An 18403-nucleotide genomic window follows, 5' to 3' on the forward strand; every position below is an offset into this window, starting at 1 on the left:
CAAAGTAGGGATTTCTTGATGCATATTAATGAAATTTAATATGAAAATTATATTATTAATAACTGCGGGTCACAATCTGCAATTAGGAATGTGTTACTAAAAACTTCTTGGCTTAGAATGCTGTTGATATAATAATCTAAAAACTATTAAATTAGTTGTATGTTGTTTTGATTTATGTTTTGTGTGAGTTGTTTATTAAATAAAAATAATCTTGTAATTTTATTATACACAAGATACCTATATTTTTTTGTAGGAATTGTATGATTCTTGTATATTAGGGAAATATGATAATTCCTTAATATCACATTTATTGATACATTCATTGCATATTGCTATGGTTTATATTTTGTGTTAGTTATTTATTAAGTAAAAATAATTTTGTTTAATTATCATTCAATACCAACTTATTTCTACTAGAAAAATTGAATGTATTCCCGAAAGTTGAAGAAAACTAAAAATATCTCCGAAAGTAATAAGTTTAGATATAGGGAATACTATATAAAAATGAAAGAGTATAATAAATACAATATTTTTGAAAAATAAAATATAGGGTGATCCATTTAAAAAAATAGAGAAAATGGTAATTTGGTTTTGTAGTTCACCCTGTATACAAACATTCGTCAATGATTTCAATTGGACTTAATTTAAAAACTACAGTATATTGTTTATCTTACTACATAAAACAAATTATTGTCTATGAATTACTTCTTTATATACAGGGTGTTAATCTCATAGGGATTTCGAAATAAAAATGGTCATAACTTGTTAAATACTCTGTATAGTAATGCAAAACCCTATATTATATGAACAAGAATTATGAGGGGAATATAAATATGAAAAAATATATAGGGTGTCCCATTTAAAAAATTATATGTTTGATATACCACGCTGTTATTGATTACCCTGTAGAAATGGACATATTTTCGAAGCGTAGAGAATATCATTGTCTACATTTTTTCTAAATAATTTTTTTCGATATTCTATACCGTAATGGAATTACCGACCGATCCCGCACTAAAAACTCACCCTGTATATTAAAATAAAAAAGACACTTCTTATTTTAAATATTTATTAAGAAATATTTAAAAATTACATTATGTATAAAAGAGTATATAAAACATTACTGATATTTTATTACAAAGCAAAATAATACAGAAATACTTTATTTCGGTATTGTTATCCAGAGTTTTTAATCTTGTGTATTTAGTTAGAGACTTACACAGTTACAGGTCTTAAAATATCAGCATGATGTTCTCAAGTCTACAATAACAATTACATTAATTTTTCTACAAGATCTTAATAAAAATACCATTGTTTTAAAATCTTTCGAAGACTAATCAGGAAAAACAAACATTGTACACCAACTGTTTATATTAGGTTTGTTCCAACACGACCGAGAACCGTCAGGAAACGGTAACGATCCTGCGCAGTAAAGAAAATCCGTTCCAACAAAAATATGATCGTCATCGGATCGTCCTTCCCACTGTTCCAACAAGAATTGTGATCTTTCGGTGACGGTTTCGTGATGATCATTTCAGTAATCGGGCAAATGCATAATGTGCTGGTTGGACTGACTTGAGCACTAGGATTTAATTCTTTAAATTTTTTGAGCCTTTGATCGACTAAAAGCACACAAGCTGTCACCAACAAAAATGACAAATATATGATTACCGTCATGGGACGATAACTGGGCGATACAATTACGAACATGCGCACAACAAACGGTACAAGTAGTTTCGTGACGGTTTTTGGGCCGTCCAAAAGTTCATGCTGGAACAAACCTATTGTAACAGCTTAGTACTTTTATTTCTTAGGAAAATAGGACATCTGTGTAACAACTGTGTGGCAACTGTGTTCCAGGTTGAAGTTTTAGTTTTGGTGGCCTGTATTGACGAATTACTGAATGCTGGCGCCAAAGCAAAGAGAATCAACATTTATACATATAGTTATGCTGCTAATCTGGTTGTAAAGAACTCTCTCACCAAATCAAAAAAACTGTTGAGGATCTGCAAAGATATTCTCAACAATCTGGCAAAAAATAAAGTGTGTTCAATATGGATGCCACGTCATGAAGGAGTGCATGGGAATGAAAGAAAAGATTTATTGGCAAAACAAGGCTCGAGAAACCTTTGTAGATTCAGAACCGTTGTGTGGCTTCAGCAAAAATGCTGCAAGGAACAAGGTTCAGAAGTGGCTGAGAAGGAATCATTAAAAGAGTTGCCACTCAAGGACAAATTCAAAAGAAAATAATCAAGAATATTATTAAAAAACTCTCGAACAATTTGATGAACCTCAATAAATGAGAGATCAAAACGATCACCACCGAAACGGTGATTGAACATTGTTGTTTAAGAAAACACATATACACCATAGGTAAGATGCATAAGCCATGGGGAAGAAAATGCGAAATTGGAAAAGATACTGCCCTACACATCATATGTCCTTGCAATGTGTTAAGTTATATGAGAAAAGAATTCGCTGGCCAACTGAGGATTGAACCAAAAGAGATCTTTAAACTACCAAATAAAAAATGTGCTTGAAATATTGATTTCAACCCCTACCGCCCCCCCTTAAGGGCTATGACACGATTTTGATAGGCAACCTATGCTGGTCGTGTTTGTCTATGTATGAAATTTAATAAAAAAAAAATGTTTCATCCGGCAAGCATATGGATACATTTCTACCTCCTATTCGGATCCCGTACTATAACCACTTACATACATGTAAAACTGTATGCCAGATATAGTTGTTCCATTTTATCTTTGCCCATGCGTCACGATTAATTTTCAAACAAATTAAGTCAAAACATAAAGTGAAAGGTACGTCGATGTGTATATATGTACATTGTGTATACTGTATACTAATATGCTATACACATCGACGTACGTTTCACTTTATGTTTTGATTTAATTTACTTGAAAATGAATCATGGCGCATGGGCAAAGATAAAATGGAACAACTATATTCGTGGCATCGGGCTGCATTGCACCGCGTTGCATCGGGTCAGACAAAAATGTTTGTGCCTTTAGTCTTATTGATATAAATACAATAAAGAGTCGTAACAATGTTCAGGATTTAAGAATATTTCAATTTTATAAAGTACATAATAATTAAACCAACACATGTTTTTGTTCCATTATCACCTCACGGATTTTGTTCGTGAGAAATATAAACACTTCGACCTGAATCACTGTTTTCGTTAAATTAGTCAGTGTGGTCATTAGTCAGTTGATTGATTAGTGTAAAATAATTTTAAAACAATGATATTTTTACATTAATTCAAAGATTGCTGCTAATCATTTTTTTATCACAAAATGGAAGTAACTGTTTACATACACTATAATTATTAATTGACTGGCTCTGTATAATACTATAATAGATTTAAACTGTTTAACAAACAATTTTTGATAGTAAAATTGAAATAAAGATTACCATTTTTCTCAAATTGTTTACAATGAATTACGAAAACAAAAACAGCAACTGACAGAATGAGTCTATAAACTTCAGGTGAATAAGGTGTAAACAAAAACATTATAAACAGGCAAGGAAATGAAGCAACAAATCTACGAAATTTTTGCAGTTGTGTGTGTGTTCACAAAGAGGGAATGGCATTAGATAAACTTTTTGCCACAGATATTTATTTTTGCAGTTGGATGAATCTTTAATGAAACTTTTTGCATTCGATTCGTAAGACCCTAAGAAACTTTGTGAATAAAAACGATGATGACGAAATGAAAAATCGCATTAGTGAACAAGGAAAATGCATGTTCCAAAGTCATTTCGAAGTGATGAATAATGATACTTTTGTAATTAGGAAATAATTGAAAGAAATGTGTTTAAACTCAAAATGTGTGGGAGTTTTGGGTTCGTTGAACGACTATCATGACGATGATTGTATCCTAGGCATCTGGTGGTCATAATGGGCCTCGTCGGAAGTTTTACGGAAATTCGATCCAAAATCAGTGAAAACTCACTATTCGGAGGTTTTTGGGGACGCCGATCACAAATAATAAGTAATATCATAAGTGGCGATGGTATCAGTGAAAATTAGGAGGTTTTGGGATCGCTGATCACGAATATCATGATCAGGCATCACCTACTGGAGTTTTTTAGAAATTCTATACAAAATTACTGCAAACTCGTTACTGGGATAGTTTTGGGATCGCTGAACACGAATATTAAGTTGTCAATGGTCTCCGAGACACATGGTGCCCAGGAAGGGACTCATCTACAGTAGTTTTATGGAAATTCGATACAAAAGCCTTTGGTACTGCTCATCAGGGGCCTGATTCTAATTCATTTCGATGTCGCAATTTAATTTCGACTCCGCCATGACAGGTGCAATTTATAGCGATTCTTATTCATTTCGATATTAGTTCCCACTGGGGATATTAACGTTATCATTTTGACACTGCTCAGAATTTGGGCTGGTCCTCCTGTTTATTAGATTTATTGGCTATGCAACCACCACAACCTTTGTTGAAAGTCTGGGCAAATTATCGAAAAAATGTTATTTTGGGAAAAGTTATTTACCAGCTATTTTATTGCTAAAATCGAATCTTAAGATTGCATAGTAATATGGGGTATGACAAGTCCGCAGAAAGTGTGTTATAATAAAAAACTCTAACATGAAGTAAAAACTACTTCTATGTAATTGGTATATTTATTAAAAGTTTTAAAAATCCCAATGGATTGAATAAAATGTGTCCAATTCAGAACGTTTTCAGACCTATCGGTCCATCATCAGTGAATTTGAATACTTGCTAAATAGCCCCAGAACCAAACAATGGTTGAATTTATAATTCGATTTACATTATTTAAAAGTAGTATTAAACAATGGTTGAATTTATAATTCGATTTACATTATTTAAAAGTAGTATTAAACAGGCTAAACGCCGATGTTACAAGATATAACCTCCGGGAACATGGTGAAGCCCTACCAGGAAACTTAATCAACTATCTTAGGCCAACGCTGACTACCAAGTAAATGTGTTATATTATTTACAAACAAATTAGCACTCCCAAATCTTCTTTTTTTTTTCAATTAGTGCTCTGTAACTCCTAAGATTTTTCCTTTAAACCAAAAACACTCAAATAAAAATTCCCCGCATTTTAGTTCTGCACAATGTTATTTTTTTCCGATTTCCTTCAACAAAAATTTTACTCGGAAAATCCGAGTTTTCCAAAAAAAATCTGCAATTTTCAATTAAAATTTTAGGAAAGTAATTATTTATCAAAAATTAAATAAATTGGTGACATAAAGATTTTTTTATACCTAGTAGATTATATATCAGGAGGCCGGCAACAATCTAACCAATATGGTAGAAAGTATGGCCTATAAAGTAGTTTTATAGGATTAAAGAGTGTAGTTATAATGAAAAAAGCCTCTCTTTTAAATACAAATATTTAAAACAAAATCAATGGGAAAATCCCTGTAGCAAATGTTTAGATTACAATTCATTCGTTTATAAATTATTATCATTCTTCGTTCTTCTGAAGAAGCTTGTACCTATGTCAAGTTGTCAAGTTGACTCATATTATATTCTTTGAAAATTAAAAACAGTGTCTTGTTTATGTTACATTATTAAACATGAATTTGCATCAAGTAACCACCAACTCCATAAACAGTTTACAAACAGTTTCCACGAACTGTATCTTCTATTACAATATTATTTATTATCTATTCCACGAATATACGACTGTTTTGGATTATCGCTACAACGAATATTTTAGTGTCCAACATAAGAAGTATGAAAGTAAATTGCTCTAATGATAATTATTCCAATAAGCAACAATGTACTTTGCAATTTACTTTCGTTCTTCATAGTTTTCAAAGTAAAATCAACGAATATAATACTCTCCAACGAATATAATACTCACGTCTATATTTTTTGGTAAAATATTCGTTGTCGCGATAATCCAAAACAGTCGTATATTCGTGGAATAGGGTATAGATGAGCACAGTCAAATTTCTTAGAATAAATAACACAATACATGGAAGGATTTCAGTCAGATACTAAAAACTAAAAATAAAGAGAGACTACAAATATTTTACAGCCTACAATTGCTATAGCGTTATTTACTAAATAGAAATAAATAACACGGCATTCGGTACTTCGAAAAAAATATGGCCGCTAAGTAAATAAATTGTTTTCATGCAATACTTGCCATTTTTATGTAGCAAGCGAAGCTAGTGAAATTAATACTGTTTGTGCGTACTTCCTTAGTTCCTTAGTTGACAGGAAAACCATTGTTTTTAAATTAAGTGGTACTGCGATGGAATTACATTATAGGTTTAGCTAATACATTTACTTTCAATGTAGGTATATCATTTACACTAAAAATTGTTACTAATTTGGCTCATAATTTTGGTAGACATATTATACTGCAGACATATACTGTTGTTTTATTGACTTCCAAAAGGCATTTGATCGTGTTAAGCACTCTATATTGATCGAAGCTCTAAAAGACATTGGCTTGGACGGCAGAGATGTTCGAATAATTGCAAATTTATATTGGAATCAAACAACATCAGTTTTAGTAGATGGTGTGGAATCACAGGCTCTTAATATTAACAGAGGAGTACGGCAGGGATGCCTCTTGTCAACCCTGCTTTTCAACGTTTACTCCGAAAGAATTTTCAGAAAAGCACTTTCTGAAAAACAAGAAGAAATACTTGTGAACGGTTAAGTCATCAATAATTTGCGATATGTGGACGATACAGTACTCCTAGCTTCTAGTCAAGAAGATCTGCAAACACTACTTGATAGTGTCGTTGAGAGTTGTAGGGAGGCAGGTCTGGATCTGAACATACGGAAAACCAAAGTGCTCGTAATAAGTAAACAACAGCATATAAAACCGTCTATATATGTAAATAATACCAAACTTGAGCAAGTTGATAAAATCGTTTACCTTGGACAGCAATTAAATTGTAACGCAGAAAGTCACGGCGAAATTAGATCTAAGATAGAGCAGGCTAGAGCCGCTTTTAGAAGGATGTCCAAGGTGTTATGTAACAGAGACCTAAAATTGGCATTGAGGATCCGCCTACTTCGCTGCTACGTGTTCTCGGTCTTACTTTATGGTGTCGAGGCCTGGACTGTGAATAAAATCGATCTAAATCGCCTTTCGGCTTTCGAAATGTGGTGCTATAGAAGAATTTTAAAAAGTTTCCTGGGTGGAGAAGATTCGAAACTATACAATACTAGAACGTCTCAGCAAGACCACTGAGATCATAAAAAGCATCAAGCAGAGAAAGCTGGAGTATTTCGGACATGTAATGAGAGGCCCCAAATATAGGTTGCTACAAAATATCATGCAAGGAAAAATAGCAGGCAAACGCAGTCCGCAGGACGAAGAAGAACCTCATGGTTGAAGAACTTGCGAGATTGGTATGGTGTTGATACAAGCATGCTATTTAGGGTGGCAGTGAATAAAATTAAGATAACTATGATGGTAACCAACGTTCTGAAAGGACATGGTACATGAAGAAAAGAGAATTTGGCTCAAAATGGATGCACATGGCTCAAGATAGAGAAATATAGAGGAGCGAAGGGGAGGCCTACATCCAATATTGGATGTCGCAAGGCTGATAGAATAAAATACTTACCCGGTTTAACAGAACAGTAGGTACATAATCATGTTTTTTAATAAAGCATTGTTAAGAATAAATAACAGTTTGGTTGTAAAACGAAATAGGAGCTGTTTTATTTTTCAGTTAGTTCAGAGAGCATCGTAACCACCCTAACCGGTTTCAAATCTTATTAGGTTATTATCAGAGAGAGCATATTTGATTATCTCTGAACAAACTAAAAATCGGGCTGCGAGTATAGATTCACACGAAAATAACATGATGGTATGGATGTCGTGGCGACATCTGGTTAAGACAAGCGAAAGTTTTATTTTTAATAAAATTAAAATAATATCAAAAATTAAACTTTATTGAAACCAATTTTCTGGTAACACTTTCGTGGTTTCTAAAATTTGCAAACCAATGAATTGCCGGAGCAAAGAAGGCTGAGAGAGATCTAAAAGTTGCATCTCACTTTTCGCCTGTTCATCGCGGTAAAATTCCAACGAAAAATGGTCTCCATACAGGTTTGAAGGCTCTTGTTTCATTAGAATAAGAAGGCTCTTGTATCATTTTACAACGAAATGATTATTTATAAACATAGGTATATGATTTTATAACATAATATTATACGTATGTTATTAAATATACAAAACCTCGTTCTAATAAGGATTTATATTTTAGCTTGTATTGAAGCCAAAAAAAAGATCAAAAAAGTGTGAAACAAACACGGAAAGCTACAATTGCAACAATTATGCTATTAGATAAATCAAAAACTGAAGTTACCAAAAAAAAACAACAAAAAATTAAATTAGTGACAAAAAACATCAAACAAAAATATTCTAAGCAAAGGTTATTGACATATGCAAATAAAAATATCTATCTACCTTTTTAAAACAAGGAATAAAATTCGTATAAAAAAGCGTTTTTGCGTCATTATGCGTCATGTCTCGACAGTTATCTAAAACTCCTATAAATGAGATATTTTGAACTAATTAAACAAAACAACTAAAAGTACCATCAAGGTGATAAGATCCATAGAAAAAATAAAGGAAAATTTGAGAATGATAAAGGTGATTTTATAACATAGGTATAGTTATATGTATGTTGTTAAATAATATACAAAACCTCTTTCTAATACGCATTTATATTTTAGCTTGTATTAAAGCTAAAAAAAATAAGATCAAAAAAGTATGAAACAAACACGGAAAGCTACAATTGCAACAATTCTGACAATAACTGGTCTTTATCAGTATAGTGCAGTAAAGAAAGAATAGCTGAAAATAACTTGGAAAAGGATTATTACAGAATAATCGCAAACATTTTGTGGATGGACGCAACCTTAATAATATATGACCTGGAGAGATAATTGCTGGTATGAATAAAAACGGAGTATAAACTCCGAGTATGTTATCATGAGAATGAGCATAAAGTATAACTTTATACTCCATTTCATATGAATAAAAATATGTTGATGTGATGAGTTTTTACTCACAGTGCATAAGAGTAGATACTCTCTATTTAATTTTTAAACTTTAGAGTGGAGTATGTCTCCAACATTTGGAGTATAAATTACATGCTCACTTCTATATACGAGCCATTATCACGACGATACTTATACCAAAAGAGAAGCACCGAATAACGTTAATAACAATAGCACGAGTCTATAGTATCAACACTATCAACAGAAAAAAGAATAACAGCACATAAGAAACTCGAGTTGTTCCTAAAATGACTCTGTCAATAATTAAGACATATTGTTTTTATCCAATTTTAAAAAAATGTGAAAACATTGAATTATCCACGTCCGTCTGTCCGCCCGTCTGTCTGTTCGTCGGTAAACTCAACTTCCCAGTCATTATACTAGGTAGAATGACAAATGAGGTGTTGAATAAAAGCTTATAATCCAAGGATGGTTCTAACGGTATGAAATATGACCGGAAGTACTGTTTTATAGTCACCGAAATAGTATAAGCGATATATGATTCGACGTGCCTTAGCAAGATGAGAACAAATGTATACTTTTGGTTTTTATATTATTTCCGGTTAAAAAGTTATAACCGGAAGTGCCATGTTATAATCGCAGAAAAAGTATCTACATGTTACACATCAAACGAAGCTTATTGAAAAGTCGAGTTTGAATCTTTTGTTCCGGATTTCAAGTCATTTCTGTTTAAACAATTATGACCCAAAGTTTAGTTAAAATGACTCAAAGTTAGTGAAATCGTATATCAATCGACGCAAAGTTACACGAAGAGTTCAAATATCGACTTCCAGTTCTACTTTCGATTACTTTGGGTGAAACCCTAGGACTTACGAAGTCTAATTACTTATTTACTATTGCCTTATAACCAAGAAAATGCTTGATATTGCTTAGTAACCATATTTTGTTCTATTTCACGAATGTATTTCTGGACTTACTTACCAAAGATTATAGCTAAAATATTATAAATTAACTAATAATCGGAGATTTTGGTTATAAGTTTTATCAATTCTAAACACAATAACCGTTCTGAGATGTTTTTAGACTATTTACAAAAACGAAATTTACTTCCTCAAAAACGTAAAAATCACGGGATACAACACAGTAGCTTCCTCCAAGGTCTCGTTTTCCGTTTCTGTCTATCCAAAGCTATCACAATGGCAGTATCGAAGGCTTCTTTCAACTGTGTACAAGCTAGCGCCGATGTTTCAATATAAGGTGCATTTAACCTTTCAGCTAAACCTCTGGCTTCAGATTGCATCACAGGCCTTTGACCGTACAGTCTAAGCCTATTTAGGACTTCTACATTAGCCTTAAGATCTGCTTGAGTTCCAACAAGGACTACGGCAGCTTCCTGCTTGGTGAGTTCGTCGGCCCATCGAGAACATGCGGAGAAGAACGAGTGAGGCTTAACAATTGAGAAACATAACATAAAAACATCGGTGCCTGGGTAGCATAAGTGCCGAAGTGGATCGAGTTCATCCTAAAATGAAAAAAATGGTGATTAGTGTTTCATACATACAGTAAACTATAAGAAAAATAAAATGATAATGAAAGAAAGTTAATATTTCATTCGGTTTCAGAGGCAACGGCCATCCTCTTTCGCACGTTTCAAATTTGCCTTGCAAATTTTAGAAGGCACGAATTCAGGGTGTCACCAAAATCTTGGTTCCAACGATAGAAATTTTAGATTTTAGAATCTAAGACTTCTTCTCGTTGTTATAAGAAAACTGTAAAAACTAAGTGTCACCGACCCAATTTGGATTGCACGATGCTTTAGGCGGAGTAACCTAGTTGAGTCCCAGAATTTATAATCCGTATTTCTAATAGCCGAGTTGAGTCCCAAAGATGGGTAAATTGAGTCCCGTGTCTACCTGGGGCTTAGTCGGTGTACGTAATGATTTCTAGGAATTATGAAACAATAATTTATTTTAGAGCATATAATTTTATTAAAAAAATGTATACCTACAATATTTACAAAAAGCAATATAAGCTAGAACTACATGCTAATTCATTTATTTAACTATTCTAAATTTTTCACCTACACTTTTGAGGTAATCAAATTTTGATATTAATCTATTATTTAATTTTAAAATTTGTTCATCTACAAATTTTTTTGATGTAAGGGTTTGTGCAGAATAAATTTTTTTTACTTTTTTTTGTACACTTCTAATTTTAACATACGTTTCACTTTGAAAGTCTATTAAAACTGTTAAAAATTGAAAAATATGAGGATGAGCAAAATAAAATGACGAGTTAAACCTGGAATGAAAACTCTCACATGCGTTCGTCGTCCGTTGTAAACTGCTTGACATCTCCGCCCATATTTCTGGCGGAAACTTAGCCGATTCTGAGACATAATTCTGGAGTGCTATGTATTAAGAGTATAAGTCAAGAATGAAAATTTTTTATTAGGACTTTTCAAAGTCTTTTTTACCACTCGGTTATACATATTTTTTCGAACCAATGCCACGTCTTTGGTAGTCAAGGTACTAATATCTCCATTTCGTAATTCCTTTTGCAAAATTTTCATAGGTCTTTCACCGATGTCTTCTACGGCCTTTCGTTTTAAGGAGTTACTTAACATTTGACGGTTAAGTGCATCTTCGTTTAATTCGCTATGGTTATGTTCATCCCGAATTTCCGTCACTACGTTGTCACCTTGGGTTTTTAAAAATGCTTTACATTTTTCTCTCGTCTGCGCACAACACATCCAACGCGTCGTTATTCTTTAAAGATTTGTGAAAACGATATTTGAAGCAATTTAACACAATCAATAGTTTTCCTTTTTCACTAAGAACAATTTTCACTGAACTCATTTTGGCAATCAACTTAACACCGCACCGTATACAGATAGATCGCACCATACTAAATATTTTGTAGGATATTGCTTTTTTATATTTGATTCCTCTATTTCATTCCTCTATTGTTATTCCAGGTAATAACAATATTTCTAAATATGCTTAAGTACAAATTAGAACGTACTTACAAATTAGAAAGCTATTAAAAGGTAATTAGAAGGATTACGATGCCCGGGACTCAATTCGACCATCTAAATATTTTGACCCTTCTTAATTCAGGTATATGGGACTCAAGTTAAGCGTCGTTTAAACACAACGACAAGTCACAGCAACTAGTTGTGATGACAAGTTGAAACGCTGTTTAGACGCTGCGATTCAATGCGATACCACCTTCAACCCAACTCCAACTTTGATAAGTTGTGCGATGCACCGTTTACACACAATGATAAGTTGCAACAACTCGATTGACCTTGATAAGTTGTTTGATTTATCGCTGTGTTTAAACGATCCTTTACCTATGATCGCATGTATACGAGAGCCTCTATTCGCTATGCAAGGTCTTATTCAGAGTGTAAAGTGTCAAAATTCCGATAGCCTATATCTTGTCAAAATGTTCGCTATGTTACTAAACTTAAAAAAAAACACCCAGTGAATGATTTTAATTTCTCTAAGAGTTCTTAGGAAATTATTTTGAGCCTGCCAAAATCTTTCTAATTAACTGTAGGTTTACATGTAATTACCTTTTTAAAAATTACCGCTGGGCTGCCATAAAATAATTCCCCAGCAAAACTACCACCTAGTTGTTTTGACTGAAGTTTTCGGTAGCTTTTTATTTGCAAATATAGAAGATAATCCCTTAAAAAAAAGCGCCGAAAGATAGTCCCGTTAGATGAAGTCTTTTAGACTACACACCAACTCAACAGTAATATTTTTATTTGAATATCTTCCTAGCCTTAGGAAGCCTACTCTGACTATTGTATTCATTTCTCGTTAGAAAATGAGTTATGAAGATCTGTTTTCACCAGCCGCGGAAGAAGGTGTGTCACCACCTCTGTTAGTTAACTTACCCAATTTAATTCTGTGTTTATGTTCTTTCTAGTGTTCTACACTGTACTTTCATACAATAATTTTTCTTCAAACCACACCTTTAAAGATACCTCTCCTTTATGGCTAATTTTTAAGGTCATCTGACAAATAAAAAGTTAATAAAATTAGTTTTGATATTTTTATGACTATCTATATGCACTGATAAGAAAATTTAGTGAATATTTCTATATTATCTTTGCGATTTTGATAAGCATAGCTTATGTCAATATATGAAGGTCATATGTAATTGTATGTATTTGATTTTTGGGCTAAGTATAAAAGATGTGAGTAATGATTACTTTTTTTTATTTACAGAAAGGAGCATTTGCTTCAAATCAAGTTTTAGCTTAACTTTTCTTGGCATCCAAAATTAGGCTCAGGCTAAAGCAGATTCGACGTAGTGTCAAACCAAAATACGGCATCGGCATCAGACTACTGGGCTACTACAACCAAATTGGGCTCAAAATAAAAATAAGAAAACGAAGTAAATATGCACAAATTGATATAGTCTGTTCGCTAAACTCAGACGCAACTTTCTAGATGTTTTAGTCGGTAATTTTGCCAATTTTAGTAAAATTGTCAAAAAATAATTACTAAATAGTTAATAATCACTAAATAGTTAGTAATTTTGCCAATTTTTGCAAAATTGGCAAAAAACAAAAAAATTATCGACTAAAATATCTAGCCAGTTGCGTCTGAGTTTAGCGAACCGACTATACTAGTAAATTAGATTGCATAAAACAGTAAATTAGATTAAATACTAGAATAAGTTAGACTTCAAGAATTAAAGCTCTTAAGACTGCCTTGAGAGCCCAAAAGTGGCCTTATGGCTTCTCGTACGGGATGGTAAACCAATTTATGAAGAACAATGTACCTACTTTAGATCTCACCGATATCACTTTTATTTAAAATTAATACGCTGGAATTTCCTATGGCAATTTGAATATCTTGCATCTCAGTAACATTGAGTCGGTCATTATGAACAATAAATATCGAATTTTATTAATTCCTTTTTACCTTATAACGGTTAAAGCGTGAAACCAGAACTTTAGCAATATTAAATACGATTAAAATAATACGCAATAACTTTCCAAAACGCAATCATCCTAAAAATTATTATTTTTGCTCACACAGCCGCAAATCTTTCATGAAGAAACCGCCGACAGCATTTCGCCAAACTCATGAGCGTCCTGCCAACGAAAGAATAGTGAAATATAATTCATTAAAATGTTAGCATTAGTTAAATTAGATGTTTTATACATATTATTGTGTTTTCAATTTATCAATCAAAGGCAAAATGAAAATTAAATTAAATTTTTTTTTAAATAACGCGGGCACATAAATTTGATACACCCTGTATATTGAGCTGTAAATATTTATTAGAATTTAGTTTGGATGTAAGTAGATTTCTCTTCTAATGAGCTTTCCGATGAACCATTAAAGACTTTTGTGAATAATTAAAGTGAAAAGGACGATGTATTTAGTTTTAAAATGAAAAAGATTGTATTACGGGAACTATAGAATCCACAGGTAGATGGTAATTATCAATTTCGAGAAGAGTGGTTTAAGAGAAAGTTTGGAATTTTAATATTTGTTTCAACCCGAGTAAATGTTGTAGAGTTTCCCCGAAAGTAATTAAGGATGGTCGGAATAATTTTGAAAATGACTGTTGTTTGTCGAATGGAAAAGATTGTTCCTGGTTCTTGGCAAGTTGGAAGGGCAAAAGTGGTTTGAATGATTGAGAGAGTTTGAAAAAGAAGTCATTATGTTTTTGGCATCGCTGAGGAGCAGTTCGACGTTTTCGTGGATAGATAGTTAGCAGATACCAGTGGCTGTTTGATAGTGGAGAATAGTGTTGAAAAGTGGAACGAGAGACAGATCAAATTGAGACGAAATACCTCTTTGATTCTGTATTATTGTGAGAAGGAGAGCAGAGAATTTTTGGAGTTTTGTTTGAATCGAGTACGTGTCAAAAGAGGCCCGGCTTGTTGGAGAATTGGTGCTGGTATGCTGCTAGTTTTGAAGCTGGAGAACGGAGAGGGCTTTGATGAGTAGCCTTTGACATAGTCAACGAGGGAGAGCTGTTTTTGGGTCACGAGAAGACATCAGAGTGAGTGAAGAAAAAGGTCAGTCAACTTATGTGAAAGATATTTTTATGTTCGGAAACTAAATTTTTGAGTAAAAAGCATATGAATTAAAATTACAATATTTCTAAAAGTATAGCTAATCTTGCGAATACATAAATTTGTTTTGTTTAGTTTGTTTTACCAAAGTCATCGGGAACAAACCGATAAATTGTTTTTTTTAACTATAATAAATTTAAGTGGTAAAAATTTCATTCGGACATCTGTGTCCACAGGTTTTAGATTTGATAGATTTTAGAGTATTGATTTTGATAAATAAAAGACAATTCTGTATTTTTATTTTAATATTTTGCTTTATTTCTTTTCCCTATTTTATCCCGATTAGGATCAACTAAGAGATACTGAACCCACGAGAGAAGATAAGTATAACGTGAGATAATTTGGATTTTTTTTAATAGTATAAAAAGGCACTCTGAGATTTTTTATTCATTTTTATGTATGATTTGCGACAATTAAATAATTAATCAAATAAATAATAATTAATATAAAATTAATAAGAAGCAGATCATAACAACATATACTAAGGATTTCCACAGTTTTCACTGTATTCCTTCACTCTACCGCTCTCTCCAGCTCTTTCTGTTTTGCCAGTCCCCTTTATGTAGATTTCTTCTTTCCATTGCTTCATTCACTTCAGCTCTGAAAGATCTTCAGGGTCTGCCTCCCTTCTCCCTTTCTTTTTCCTATCGGGCTCCACTCTGTTATTCTGTTTATCAAACGATTTTGGTCTGTTCGTTCCAGGTTAATCTCATCTGTTCTATGTAGTCTATTCTATCTGAGTCCATTCCCATTCTTTTCTTAATATCTATGTTATTTGATCTATATCTTCTTGTTACTCTGCAGCTTCTATTTAGAAATTCCATCTCTTATTTTGTTTTTGGATTTCTTATTGTTATCCAGTTTTCACATCCAAAAGTCAGGATACTTCTTGATATGCTGTTATATTCTTCTTTTTTTGTTTTTATACTGATGTTCTTATCACACAGTACTGGGTTCAATTTCCATATGCAGTTTCCTGTTTGCCCTAGTCTATTTTTTATATCTTCTTCAGTTGTTCCTTTCTTTGATATTATGAAACCTAAATACTTGTCCTTTGATTTGTTTACCTTTTCTATTTTCAGCTGTTGTATTTCTGGATTCTTCGTTGTTAGGTATTCAGTTTTCTCTAAGTTTATTTCTATTCCATTCTTTGTATATTTCTGTTTTCTTATCATAACGCTGAGGTCATCTTCATCTCGTGCGATCACTATTTGGTCGCCAGCAAAACTTAGGGTATATAGATATTCGATCTTTACTGGTATGCCCATTCCTTCACACTTTCTTTTCCATGGTTGCAGGGTTTTTTTCCGGAATATTTTGAACAGGGTAGGGAGTTTGGAGTAGCCCTAGAGTAACCCTTTGTTGTCTTAAATGGACTGCACATTTTATTGCCCGTTTTGATAGCTGCTTTATTATGCTTGTAGAGTGCTTTTACTATAAATATAGCGGGGGTCCTACAGCTCTGGCTGCTTCCCGCACTTTAATCTCCAATTTTGTCTATCCTCTTCTTCTATTTTTCTTTTTCACATGGCATCCATTATTCCTTGTTTCCAAGATTTACGAGGTCTGCCTCGTCTCGTCTAGTTGTTGGAGTATAGTCTAAGATCTTTCTTGGCCATCGTTCATTGTTCATGCGTTTTACGTGTCCATACCAAATCAGTTGCCGGAATTCAATTCTGTTATCAATGCTACTCTTGACCTTTGCTCATTCTTTAACTACTTCGTTTCTTATGTGGTCTAATCGAGAGATTCTGCACGATCTTTCCATTTCTTCTTTCCAGAAAGTCCATTTCTACTGCTTTCAGTTTGTCTCTGTTTCTTTGTGTTATCTGCCAACATTCTGCGCCATATGTGATTGGTTCTACTATAATGTGATAGAGATTTATTTTTGTTGTCATCCTGATATTTTTCGACCATAATATAGAATTTAATTTTTGGATAGCTATTCGTCCTTGAATTATTCTTTTATGGATATCCTTTTCTGTGCTACCATCTTCGGCAATAATAGTTCCTAAATATTTATATTCTTTACAGCTGTTTATAATACCGTCTTCAACTGGAATATTTTCTGGTTTTGCTCCAACTACAAGATGTTCCGTTTTATTTATGTTTATTTTTAATCCTTATTTAGTGTATTCTTCGATTAGCTTTCTTGTCATGAATGTTATGTCTTCTGCATCATTTGCCACTAGCACTTGGTCATCTGCAAATAGCAAAGTATACAGTCCGTCCTCTTCAATTTCTACTCCCATTCTCGAGCACTTTTTCATCCATAGTTGTAGCTCTTTTTGGATGTAAATTTTGAACAGCGTAGGAGAGAGGCAACATCCCTGTATTTTAATTTACACAGACATTTTGAAAGGCATGGGAAGGTATGGTTTTGTTTTGAATTTAGATACGACAGAAATAGTCTGGCGGGAAGAAAATTGAAGAAGCGAAAAGATAAATATAAAGAGGGAAATAAAAAAAGGGAAATAAGCCACAATTTTACCAAAACAATGATTTCATTAACGTTTCGAAGCCCAAATCAAAGCCCAAATTTCGTATTTTGACATCGAAACCCGATTTGGGCTTCGAAACGTTAATAAAATCATTTTTTTGGTAAAATTGTGGCTTATTTCCCATTAAAAGTAATTTATTATAAAAAAGGGAGCCATTTTAGTCTAAAATTTTGAAAAACTGGGGTACAATTATGACTAAAGTCAACTAGCTAACGTATACGAAAGGTGGAAACTATCCATAGTGGTAATGTACTGTTATTTAAATTATAAGTTTCTACCTATCATTTCCCACTTCTACTATTTTCATCTCTTTTTATATTTCACAACGCATTATGTTGATCATATTTTGCGATATTTGGCAGGTTATTAGCGCGCTCATCACTGTATATTCATAAGAAATACGTATTGTCAATACTGACAGTACAAATAAAACTATGAAAAAAAAAATTCCCCGCCTCTGTGTTCAAGAACATCCAATGGTGTCTTTTCCTTCACGGAAGATTGTAAGAGAAATAACGTTCTCCGCAATACATAAACGCACATAAACATAGGGTAGGTCCAACCGCAATACCACCTAACAACAAAGACTAATAATATCTATTTCTGTACCTGGTTTATACCATAATTAACTGGATGAGCAATAGCAGTTTTCTAGTGAATCATAGGTGATGGTGGTGGCAATCGTTGTTTTTAGCAAAGTCAACGTGCGGACGAAATTAGCCGAGCTTTAGATTAACTACCAGCTTTTTATGACTTGACAGCGAAAATAGAAGAGTGCG

At 33.0% G+C, this 18403-nt stretch overlaps 1 protein-coding gene across 1 annotated transcript in view; it reads right to left on the reverse strand.

The window, feature by feature from the left end:
* Positions 1–1052: 1052 nt before the first annotated feature.
* LOC126882877 (rho-related GTP-binding protein RhoU-like) overlaps positions 1053–18403 on the reverse strand; it is a 185718-nt gene continuing 168367 nt past the window's right edge. The window contains exon 3 of the mRNA XM_050647936.1: positions 1053–10536. Within this exon, the coding sequence (XP_050503893.1) occupies positions 10141–10536 (396 nt within the window). The 3' untranslated portion in view covers positions 1053–10140. The remainder of the gene's footprint in view (positions 10537–18403) is intronic.

The sequence above is a fragment of the Diabrotica virgifera genome, chromosome 4, assembly GCF_917563875.1.
Source record: "Diabrotica virgifera virgifera chromosome 4, PGI_DIABVI_V3a".
Classification (NCBI taxonomy): domain Eukaryota; kingdom Metazoa; phylum Arthropoda; class Insecta; order Coleoptera; family Chrysomelidae; genus Diabrotica; species Diabrotica virgifera.